Raw genomic sequence first — 12,283 nt, 5'->3', positions numbered from 1 at the left:
GTTGAGCGGTAACCATGTTTCTGGGGACGCCATCAACTGTTAAACCTTTGTTGAATATCATGTGAGTTTCTATGCATGTTCGTCTTGTCTGAAGTAAGGGAGATTTGCCATGAGTTGGATGGTTTGAGTATGCATATTGTTAGAGAAGAACATTGGGCTGCAACCAAAGCCATGTATCATGGTGGAAGTTTCAGCTTGGATATTAATCCTCAAATCTCTTATGAGAATATTATGTGTTGTTGAATGCTTAAAGCATTAAAGAGGAGTCCATTATCTGTTTTCTACGTTGTCCCGGTATGGATGTCCTCAAGTTGAGATCTATCAAAATCGAGAAATCAAATGCGATTTATCTCCTTGGACCTTTGTACAGGTGGCATAGAGGTACCCCTTTGTGACACTTGGCTGAAACATATGTAATGCAATGATAATCCATGGAAATCCGAGCTAATTAGGACAAGGTGCGAGCACTATTGGTATTCGATGCATGAGGCTTGCAACTTATAGGATGTTTTATGCATAACACATATGAATTATTACTACCGTTGACAAAATTGTTTCCATGTTTTCAAAATAAAAAGCTCTAGCACATGAGTAATCCCTGCTTTCCTCTGCGAAGGGCCTTTCTTTTACTTTATGTTGAGTCAGTTTACCTACTTCTTTCTATCTTAGAAGCAAACACTTGTGTTAACTGTGTGCATTGATTCTTACATACTTGCTTATTTGCACTCATCATATTACTTTGTGTTGACAATTATCCATGAGATATACATGTTGAAAGTTGAAAGCAACTGCTGAAACTTATATCTTCCTTTGTGTTGCTTCAAAACCTTCTATTAAGAATCTATTGCTTTATGAGTTAACTCTTATGCAAGTCTTATTGATGCTTGTCTTGAAAGTACTATTCATGAAAAGTCTTTGCTATATGATTCAGTTGTTTAGTCATTATCTTTCCATTGCTTTGAATCACTTCATTCATCTCATATGCTTTACAATAGTATTGATCAAGATTATGATAGTAGCATGTCACTTCAGAAATTATCCTTGTTATCGTTTACCTACTCGAGGGCGAGTAGGAACTAAGCTTGGGGATGCTTGATACGTCTCAAACGTATCTATGATTTCTTATGTTCCATGCTAGTTTTATGACAATACTCACATGTTTTATATACACTTTATATCATTTTGATGCATTTTCCGGCACTAACCTGTTAACATAATGCCGAAGCGCCAGTTCCTGTTTTCTGCTGTTTTTGGTTTCAGAAATCCTACACAGGAAATATTCTCGGAATTGGACGAAACAAAAGCCCACGGTCTTATTTTCCACGGAGCCTTCCAGAAGTACGAAGAGGAGACAAAGAGGGGCGACGAGGCGGCCACACCTTAGGGGGGCGCGGCCCCACCCCTGGCCGCGCCGCCTTATGGGGTGGGCCCCTCGAGCGTCCCCGACTCTGCCCCTTCGCCTATATAATCTCTCCATCGCGAAAAACCTAGTACCGAGAGCCACGATACGAGAAAACATACTGATACGCCGCCGCCGTCAATCCCATCTCGGGGGATTCTGAAGATCGCCTCCGGCACCCTGCCGGAGAGGGGAATCATCACCGGAGGGCTCTACATCACCATGCCCGCCTCCGGACTGATGCGTGAGTAGTTCATCCTCTTGTGCTATCATGTTTAGATCTTGTGAGCTGCCTATCATGATCAAGATCATCTATTTGTAATGCTACATGTTGTGTTTGTTGGATCCGATGAATATGGAATACTATGTCAAGTTGATTATCGATCTATCATATATGTGTTGTTTATAATCTTGCATGCTCTCCGTTGCTAGTAGAGGCTCTGGCCAAGTTGATACTTGTAACTCCAAGAGGGAGTATTTATGCTCGATAGTGGGTTCATGCCTCCATTGAATCTAGGACAGTGACAGAAAGTTCTAAGGTTATGGATATGCTGTTGCCACTAGGGATAAAACATCAATGCTTTGTTTAAGGATATTTGTATTGTTTACATTACGCACAATACTTAATGCAATTGTCTGTTGTTTGCAACTTAATACTGGAAGGGGTGCGGATGCTAACCCGAAGGTGGACTTTTTAGGCATAGATGCATGCTGGATAGCGGTCTATGTTCTTTGTCGTAATGCCCTAAGTAAATCTCATATTAGTCATCATGATATGTATGTGCATTGTTATGCCCTCTCTATTTGTCAATTGCCCAACTGTAATTTGTTCACCCAACATGCTATTTATCTTATTGGAGAGACACCACTAGTGAACTATGGACCCCGGTCCATTCTTTTACATCTGAAATACAATCTACTGCAATCACTGTTCTCTGTTGTTCTTTGCAAACAAACATCATTTTCCACACCATACGTTTAATCCTTTGTTTACAGCAAGCCGGTGAGATTGACAACCTCACTGTTAAGTTGGGGCAAAGTATTTTGATTGTGTTGTGCAGGTTCCACGTTGGCGCCGGAATCCCTGGTGTTGCGCCGCACTACACTCCTTCACCAACAACCTTCACGTGGCCTTCATCTCCTACTAGTTCGATAACCTTGGTTTCTTACTGAGGGAAAACTTGCTGCTGTACGCATCACACCTTCCTCTTGGGGTTCCCAACGGACGTTTGCTTTACTGTCACAAGCAAGCGTCCAGATAATTTCAGACAAGCAGCAGTAGGCCCTATCATCGTGCAGGTATTTCGAAGCTGGGTAAATCGCGTACCACCATCCCAAGGACTCTCCGCCCGATAGCCCCTACTTCTTCCCCCTCTCGTGAGGATCCCTCTTCCGAGGTACCATCGAATAGGCAACGATAGTATATCCTCAAACTCTTCAAGTGACATCACACTCTAGCCCAGTGATATAGGTGAAGAGTTGAACGAAGATTCAATATGTTACCTAAGCATCACACTCTAGCCTCAGAAGATTGTCTAAGCATCACACTATAGCCTCAAACTCTTCAAGTGACATCATCATAACTTGCCAAAAGCACTTACATATGCTTTATTAATGATAAAATGCTTCATGCAGTTTTTAGAGCAATAGAGACCCGTTCCCGGTTCCATTTCATTCAATATGAAACCGATGTGCAACAGGTTTCTAAAAGTATCTCTAAGAGGATGTATTTTAAGGCACATAAAAACATTTACAGGGCACCATATAGGCCATCAAATAGTAGTTAAGGCACCAAAATTAAACTGCTTTTCAAAGTTATGTAAAATATAGCATCAGGAGAAGTGCCGCCATACAAGGCGATGTAAAATAGGACACCTGATTAATGAAAACTTCAATATTTGATCACACTCAAACTTTGAACTAAATTTAAACTTCAAATTACATTCAAACTTAAAGATTCAAGTTGATTTGGAAAACACTTTGAGCTAGCTTATCCACCCTCGCCGGTATTCTTCCTCTCTGTGTCCCTTCAAGCATAAAACTCGCACCCCCCTACACAAGGTGCGGGGTTTCCTTGCGAAACCTTGCCATGGCCACTTCATCGCTCTCATGGGCTTTGAGTTGTTGCATGACGATGTGGTGTTCCTTCTCCTCTTTGCGAGGCACAATTCATATTTAGGGAGCGAGGAACTCCACCTCTTTGAGGCTCGTGACATTTTGGAAGTTGACCTTGGACTTGGCCATCGGTACCTCCACGTTGTGGCGTGACGCGCGCGATGAGCTCTGACGGCTGGAACATGCATAACCAATACAACGTGCCGTTGCATTGCATGTAATCTCCGTGACGCGACGACGTCCTTGAGGCGGTGCATCGACTATGCGGCAGTCGAGGCGATGTCAAGGCGGACGAGGTCGAGGAGGCTACGAGACGAGGCGACAGTGCGGCGGCGGATCCATCGAATGTGTGGTGCAGCGACAACGACGACGGGATCAGCAGAGGCGCGCTGCCACATGAGGTTAGTGAAAGAAGAGGGGATTTTTTAGATAACGGTTGGGCGGCGCATGGGTGCAGGAGGTGCCTTATTTTGTTTTAGGGCAGCCGCAAGCCTGGTGTCCTATGTATACATGACTTTGGGCAAACTTTTATGGCATAATGTAAGATAGAGCAACTTTTTTTTTTTGGATCCGTCAATAGTTGGAATGTGCCTAAAAAAAGTTGGATCTTATTTTACATCACCTCTTGAAGATGCTCTAACATCGTTTTGCAAGCCGTTTACCTCAAAAAGAAAACATCGTTTTGCAAGCCATGCAAGCAACAAGACTTGTGCTCCGGTGCTTTCTGAAAGTTTGATTTGCACAACTTTCAAAACAAAATCAAAGGCTGTGATTAGGAGGAGTGCGTTGTGGGAAGTGGGCAGTTGCACGCTGCGGTGATCACAGCCATCCAGCTGCTTTGGGAAGCGTGCAAAAAAAAGTTTTGGAAAGCACAGGAGCACTCCTCAAGCAACAATCATCCAGCCAAAAGCAGAGCCTACAGCTTCATGCAACTACTGAGAGTTTGAGTGCAGTTATTTAAGAATACAGTAGAACATAATTTAACAAAATTTGGACAATTGCTAGTCAACTTGTGGAATGATTCGAAATCTTCTTTTTCCGGTCTCACAAAGGGGCAAAAGGCAAAGGCAAAGAACCCCCAAACCCTTGACCGTACGAGAAACCAAACACTCCCCCCTCAGCTCTCAGCTATCGCGCCGCAATCGTCCATGGCGGCGGAGCCGCCGTCTTCCGTAGCGCCGGCGACAGCCGCAAACACGAAGCGCACGCCGAAGCGGAAGCCCAAGAAAAAATCAGCCGGCCCCTCCGCCCTAAACCCTAACTGGGCCCAGCTCCAGTCCAAGCTCCCTGCCTCCACGTTCCTCGGCAAGCGCAAGCGACGCCCCGCCCCGTCTCCGCCCCCTCAGCCGTCCCCTGACCCGGACGCGGCCGAGGTGAGTGTCAAGCTCGAGCCGACCTCTGACGACACCAGGTGAGCAGGCTCTCGGAGTTACCTTCCCTCGTATGACGCTTTGAGGCGTTTGGGTTTTGATTTCGTGGTTGGGGAATGGTGCTGGTGGTCAGCTTGACGAAGGCGCTGGCGCTGGATTGCGAGATGGTCGGGGTTGGGGCCGGTGGCAGCAAAAGCGCCCTCGCCAGGGTCACCTTGGTAAGCGCCATTTTCATTTGTTTGGTTTCTGGAGAATTTAATTACACAGTGTCATACTTGATTGCTAGTTATGCTGTGCCAATGGTAAACCCTTGTGATATCTGGAGATTTGTTGTTGAAATTAAAATGGAAAGATTGAAGGACCTGTGCAATCTTGAAACAACTGTATATATAATGCTTTGCATTTTGTGGGGACCTGATATTGCAATTGTTCTTCGGCCAGAGTTTAGATGCTATGAAGTTGAGTTCTTCTTCATAGGACTTATTAAGTTGAGTTGGGAAATCAACAGGCGGAGGCTTGGCTAATATAGATGCCACATTAATATGTTTAGGAGCTGCTAGGTTTATTTTGTTGCAAGGAAGATATCGTAAGCTTGAGCTTCGAACTTACAAGTAGTAACTAGTAAGACAATATTCAGGTACTAGTTTGAGTAACTCTTGATTATCTTACATTTGAGCTAGTATAGTGTACTGTGGTTATTCCAACTTAGGGGCATGTATACAGTGGTTGATAGACGGTCTTCTCTTTAGCCTCCACATCTCAAGAGATGACAGTAAAACCATATTATACAGTGGATTATCGTGTGGCGTTATCATCAATTAATGTTTGCATGTCTCTAATATTATGTGGTGATTGTTTACTCCAATCTAAAATCTAAGTCTTACAAGACATGACAGCCTTGAAGATAGTACTTTCACCGTCAATTTCTGTGCAAACATGTTGCCTAACACAAAAATACTTATAATTTTAGAATTATAATTTGATAAATCTAATAATGACAATTTGATTATAAAGTATATGGCTAAGAGCTGGCATCTGGTACAGTGGAGAAACCGTCTTAAGTGCTAAGATATTAACATCCACGCCAGAGTTGAAAAGTCGCGACGGTTCCCCCCTTCCCTACTCTAACCCTGCTACAGTAGCTTTGAGGGGCTCTCCACCTTGACCGGGCCGCCGGCGGCCACTCCGCCGGATTAGCTGGCCAGAGTTGGTTTAGGTTGGGCGCCGGAGTAGTCTAGGGCTAGATCTGTAGGTTTCTTTGGGTGTTCCGGCCTCTGCCGGCGTTTTGGGCGTTCTGCCCGTATTGGAGGCGGAGCTCTGGATCTCGGTCACCGGATCCATGGCGCTTCTAGGGTTGCTGCTGCTCGTGCTGGTGCTTCCCTGGTCGAAGCTTGGCGTGGGAAGCGGCAACACCGTCTCCAACAATAAATCGGTGGCCTCAAGATCTTCTCTTCTCGGATTTTGCTGTAAGATGGATGAGCTCTTGACCGGCCATGGTGGCGAGGGAGAGCGGAGTCTACCTTCAGCAAGGTTCCCTCTTCCTTCTCCCCTGGCCGGCCGTGGTGGCGAGGAGGCGCTGAAGAAGGGTGGACCGATTTTGGATTCTGGAGTGGGATCTTGCCTCTCCTGCTGTTGCTGCTCCTGCTCGAGTAGCCACTTGAAGATGTCGTTCCTGTCCTGCCATGGTGGCGAGGAGGGTTTCGATGATTTCGTGGTTGCTCCGGAGGATCTGCCTCAGCATCTGCCTGTAGGGTGCTATGGATCGTTGATCCTCTGTGCGGAACACATGGTGTCGCTGATCGACGCTATGATCTTTGGCCGAAAGGGCGGCCCGTCCTCAACCTCCATCGTGGAGGCCTCCTTCTCGTCTGCTGCGGAAGCTCGACGGCGCCCTGCTACCAAGTGGTTTCGTCCCCGGTGGCTTGGCGATGGCTGCTGGCAGAAGATTCTCGCTGGAAGAGAGCCCACGAGCCGTCTGCTCTTGTTCCTCGGCGGCGACGCCTGGAGGGTCGGTGGCAGAGACACCCTAGTCCTCGATTGCTTTTTTCAAGTTCTTTTAAGGGTGTTTTTTGTAAAGTGCAAAGTCCCTTTCTTCAAATACTAGGTTCTTCAAGCGAGTGTTGTATAAGGGGCTTTCTGTAAAACTACGTACCTGCCACTTTAATGGAAGAAAAGCTGGGGTCTTCTAGACCCCTCTCAGTGTTAAAAAAAAAAGTGCTAAGAGATTATCTCACTTAAGAGAAGGCATACCCTTTTTTTCATTTCTCTCTCCTTCAAGCTACTAATTTTGTGGTCTAAGAAAAAAGTTAGTAACTATCTTACGTCCCTTCTCGAAAGCTAATATCGCTCCATTGTACACTGCATACTATGGTTGTTTCCTTGCGGGGATGTACTATAAGTTGTTACACATATTGGTATCTGATGGCAATGCGGTGCTGTCAGTAATTATCGTTGTTACAGTCCCGTGATCTATAAGCATTTCAAATGCTTACTATATGACTGGCTATAGGAGGAGAACGAAAACATCTTACTGTTATTCTTGTTAACGATGGCAAGAGTAGTTATATAAATTGTGCTATGTAATTTAGATGTTCTTATTTTTCGGTTTGGATGTGTTCACAATTTGACAGTCAAATTATTATTAATTGGTCAAGCACTGATTTCTTATTGATTTTGTAAGTCCGGGGCTTAATTTTGATGAAATTTTGATAAGAATGGCAGGCTGCTTTTTGATCATCATATTGTAGTTTGCGATGCCTTATGCATAAATCAAGTTTTGCAATGCTGAAATACTTGAGCAATCTATTATAAATATGTTCCTTCAGTTTGAACATTAACCTCTAATGTATTTTTCGTCCTGTTAGGTTAACTCCTTTGGCAACGTTGTATACGATGAATATGTCCGGCCGATGGAGCGAATAGTTGACTACCGTACCCATATTAGTGGGATTAGACCTAAGCACATGAATAAAGGTAATGTCATTACTACAGTAGCACCGGTTATTATATTTTTTCTCTGGAGGGTTGCAATCTATATTGGTTATGCAACATTATTTTATGATAATGCAGCCAAAGATTTCTCAGTTGTTCAGAAGGATGTAGCTGAGCTTATCACAGGAAGGGTTCTTGTTGGGCATGCCTTACACCATGATCTTAAGGTTGTTAGGGACCTTAACTCCATCCCTGAAGCACTTAGTTATCTTGTATTCTTGTCTAATGTGATGCAATGCTTTCTAGGTCCTGCTACTTGGCCACCCAAAGAAAGACATTAGAGACACCTCAGAATATGAGGTTTTCCGACGGTTAGATGGTCTAAACATCTATTCTATTCTTATAGTCCATACTCCTACTAAGATTTCTTATTGACATATATGTTTCAATTCAGGGAGGGCAAGCGGAGATCTCTGAAAGATTTAGCTGCTCAAGAACTTTCTGTTAAGATACAACAGCAAGAGCACTGTCCGGTATGCGTGATATTTATTTATAGTATTTTCCATGTGGTGTTTAAGCCCTTGCTTCAGTTGAGTCCTTCAGCAGTACATTTTGGTTTATTTTGGCTCATATATTATTGGAAATTGTTTAGTTAATCCATTTTGCTTAAATCACTGACAAATGAGTGTTGCAACTACAAATTTGTGTCAAGTTGACCTGCTACTTTTAACAAGGGCATATTCGTAAGATTATTGGAATGTTGTAATATATTTTACATAAAGTGTTTTTACTAACATGATACATCAAGGCCTTTGTCGGTTGTATATACAGAACTTGCACAAATTCATTCTTGCTATTGGTAGGTTTACAGAGAACGTTAAGCACATCCAGATGATAGATCATTAATGAAACACATATGATATTATCGATTATCAGTGACTAATAAACAGCCTTGTTGGAGATGTATTAGGTGAATGGGTCCAACTATGTTATTTAGTAGTATTAAACATACTTAATTGACTGTAATCATATAGTGGAAGGGATCAAATAAACAATATTTGGTTTGAATGCCTTGATTACGCAAATTGTATGGTTCAAGAGCTCAATCGACAACATTGTATTTTAATGGGCTGATTGCACAAACTCAAATGACCAGGGGCTTATTGAAGAACTTGCTCATATTATCCATAGCTAATACTTCCTCACATGGTGACTTAATAATAGCAGACTGAAAATTCATTATCCTTGGTCTAACAGTTTCATGTTAATATTAGTAACTAATTTGCATGGCCATTTCGTTAACCGTACAGATTGAGGATGCCCGGGCAGCAATGTTCATTTACAAGAAGCACAAGAAAGGATGGGAGAAAAACAGGAAAGATCAATTCAGGTTCAAAAACAAGCTCAAGAAGCGAGGCAATAAGAAACCCGCTGAAGGCAATGAGAAGGACCCCAATGTCCCCACAGTTCTTCTATAGAAAATATGGCGTGCTTAACATGCATTTTGACAATGCAAAAAGGCGGCATGGTATGTGAGGATTTCGGACGGAACTCTGCCAAGAACTCAAGAATGCTAACACAGGAGCCACGGCATCTGAACTTCCATATATTACTTGATGACGATCCCATGGTTCTGTCTGTGTATCCCGATTTGTTTTGGGGAATGGAATACTGAATGAAAATTGTTTAATGAAACTTTGCACGCGCGGGCAAGTTCTGTAACAAAACATTTACATGATCAATTGTAAAATGTTACAGGCGATAATATAGGGTTACTGAAAATTGCATTTTGAGGACTGGGGTGCCTTGTAGCTACAGTAGTTGCCAGAGCTCTCTGGTCATGCCGTTTCCTGACTGTAAACTGGTGCTGGTGCAGTGGCAGGGAGTTGCTGTCCAGCATGTGCAGGGTGAACACCATGAACACCGAGCAGACAAACATTGGTATTGGCCCGAAGATCCACATGAGCAGAGTCGTCGCGAAGTAGAGTGCTCGGAGTCCCATGGACCAGAAGTTGCCGCCTCGGATCACCGCATGCTGCATGTAGCTCGCTGGAACGTCGGAGTCCAGCGTGGTTACCAGGAAGCTGGCCTGGACATAGTACCTGAAATTGCCTCGGCAACCGGGGGCTGAGTCTTGTTTGTCTTGGTCTGTATCTAAAGTTTGGCTTTAGAATGCTGAGAGTTATTACCTTGCAGAGTGGATGAAGCAAGTGAAGGACACCAGAAAGCAGACGAGGAGGGAGATGTACTTGACCGCCGCCGTGGCTTGGCTGTTGTCGCCGTAGACAAGCTCTGTCATGAACACCTTGGACGTGCTGCTGACCCACGCACCGATGAGCGAGCCCAGGGCAATAGACAGCGAGGCCAGGTTCGTCGATGCGGCGATGCTGCTGGAGATTACGCTCAGCGCCAGCGCCGTCTCCTCTGGAGTCGCCTGCACAAACAGCCCGCCGTATGTAACATGGTCAGTTTCATTTCAAACTAAAAATATGCTACTAGTCTACTAGTATAACAGGAGATCGCGTGGTTGTTGCCCAAAGTCTGCTTGGAAGTTGTGTGCTTACCTGGGTCATGCGACGAACCCACGCCAGCTTGTTGTGGTTCTCGTAGCCGATGACGGTGGTGCCGGGACGCCGGAGAATCCGGTAGAGGAGGATGAGGTGGTAGCCGAGCATGATGGCCAAGCCACAAGGCACAAGCACCAGGTCCAGGGAGCCCTTGGCCAGCAGCATCTCCGCTATCCTCTGTTCTTCTCTTATTTCGCTTCCGTTTTCTGATGAACCATGGTTACACGAGAATGCGGTATCATCATGGTTCCGTCCGTGAATGTGTTTTTATCTGGAATTTGGGTGTGTCCTAGTGGCCGGAGTAATGAGCCGGTTGCTTATGGGTTTTGCTCTGTCGTAGAGTAGTACCCGTGGCTGTCGCTTCGGGTGCAAGATAATGAGGAAGGGAAGCAAATGCAGCGAGCTTTGCTTCAAAGAATGGAACTGAGATAATCTCCGTACGGGTTATTGGATCCACCGATGAGCTCTTTGGACCAACCCGCAGCAGTACGACTTTATCTTGATCTTTTGATTTCGGAAAACTTCTTTTTTCGCTGTTTTTTCTTTTATCATAAAGAGGTATGCAGAACGAGTGTATTATGAAATGTTCGTTGTCTTTTACGTTCCATGCTTCGGTAAGCTTGGACGAGTTCCGACATTTCAGTTTCGCCAATCGTGACAGCAGGTTTTGTGGTCGGAACTGTAACGGCCAGGTTACAAGATTTGCACTATGTTCTTGATTCAGGCGCGTGCACCACAACAGTACTACATGGTAGTGAATTGTTGGATTTACCTCTAGATTGCTCCAAACTTCTGAGTGCTAGTTTGATTGTTGATGGGCATCGGGTGAACGAAGCCCGTAGCGTTATGCATTCGTTTTTGTATGTACATGTGGAGTATGCGTTTGCTTGCACTCAACAGGAAGATCTAGTACACCTGAACTACGCTTCTTGATCACAGCAGTCGGGTTTGCTAGTCGTATAATGCATGCTGATTTGTCATATCCCAACACTTATGAGGACGTTTTGTTGTATTTGATCCTTCGTGCAATCCGCTTGACACATCAAACGCATTTTTTTTTTAAATGGACACTTTATTACTTGCGCAATAGACCCGGCCTCTGCACACAGCCGCACACAAATTCGTTACAAAACCGGAAAGGTGTTCAAATGGAAAAATAAGGTTCAAAAGACAAAAACAAAGACTAGCTAGGAGGATCTAGCCGAAGGTCACGCTGCCACCCATGTTGGGAGAAAATATCCCTCGCCGTATCCTCCAACCGTGAAGACACCTCCGTAAAGAGGTCCCGGTGCTCGACACGCTGCAACGGTATCCATGAGCGGAGCAAAGCCGTGCATCGGTAGATGACCTGCAAAAAAGAAGAAGAAATATTATTGAAAATCTTGTCATTTCTACATAGCCATAGCGACCAGATAATTGCAATCGCTCTCATCCTAATAAGACGTTTAAACCTAACATCCACACCATTGAGCCAGTTGCCAAATAAATTGACAACACTACGTGGTGGGTATAAGGTAGACCCTATTTGGACGGCTGACCATATAGACCTAGCTAACTTACATTGGAAGAATAAGTGGTTAATTGAATTATTAAACCAGATTATAGGTAGGATGGAAAAGCAGCTTATCTCTGTCATTAATCTGAATTATTAAAACTACTTTACTTACCTAAATTTAATGTTGAGGAAATAGTTTATCAGTGTCAACTCGATCGGCTGGCGATTAGTGATTAATAGACAAATCGGTCGATTAATCGGGTGATAAATGAGTTAACCGGGTGATAAATGAGTTTATCGGCTAATCGGTGACCATCAAGTAGCGATTAGTCAGCCGATTAATTGTTGAATCGGACGATTTTTTAAACAGTGCCTAAGTTACAAATAAGCTATTGGAGATGCACTT

The 12,283-nt window shown here is 44.2% G+C and overlaps 2 protein-coding genes across 2 annotated transcripts; one reads left to right on the top strand and one right to left on the bottom strand.

Moving 5' to 3' along the window:
* The first annotated feature begins 4,596 nt into the window (after positions 1 to 4,596).
* Positions 4,597 to 9,608, top strand: LOC127300873 (uncharacterized). Its single transcript, XM_051331067.1, has 7 exons — positions 4,597 to 4,925; positions 5,018 to 5,102; positions 7,749 to 7,857; positions 7,954 to 8,042; positions 8,122 to 8,186; positions 8,270 to 8,348; positions 9,126 to 9,608. Exons 1-7 carry the CDS (start codon positions 4,663 to 4,665, stop codon positions 9,291 to 9,293), a joined length of 858 nt encoding a protein of 285 aa, XP_051187027.1. The 5' UTR covers positions 4,597 to 4,662; the 3' UTR covers positions 9,294 to 9,608.
* LOC127300874 (uncharacterized) lies at positions 9,527 to 10,671 on the bottom strand. Its single transcript, XM_051331068.2, has 3 exons — positions 10,380 to 10,671; positions 10,005 to 10,249; positions 9,527 to 9,917 (listed from the first exon to the last, which is right to left on the bottom strand). Exons 1-3 carry the CDS (start codon positions 10,545 to 10,547, stop codon positions 9,554 to 9,556), a joined length of 777 nt encoding a protein of 258 aa, XP_051187028.1. The 5' UTR covers positions 10,548 to 10,671; the 3' UTR covers positions 9,527 to 9,553.
* Between the last annotated feature and the right edge of the window lie 1,612 nt (positions 10,672 to 12,283).

The sequence above is a fragment of the Lolium perenne genome, chromosome 7, assembly GCF_019359855.2.
Source record: "Lolium perenne isolate Kyuss_39 chromosome 7, Kyuss_2.0, whole genome shotgun sequence".
Classification (NCBI taxonomy): domain Eukaryota; kingdom Viridiplantae; phylum Streptophyta; class Magnoliopsida; order Poales; family Poaceae; genus Lolium; species Lolium perenne.
The sequence above is the reverse complement of the archived record's forward strand: the minus strand, read 5'-3'. Positions and strand labels throughout refer to the sequence as shown.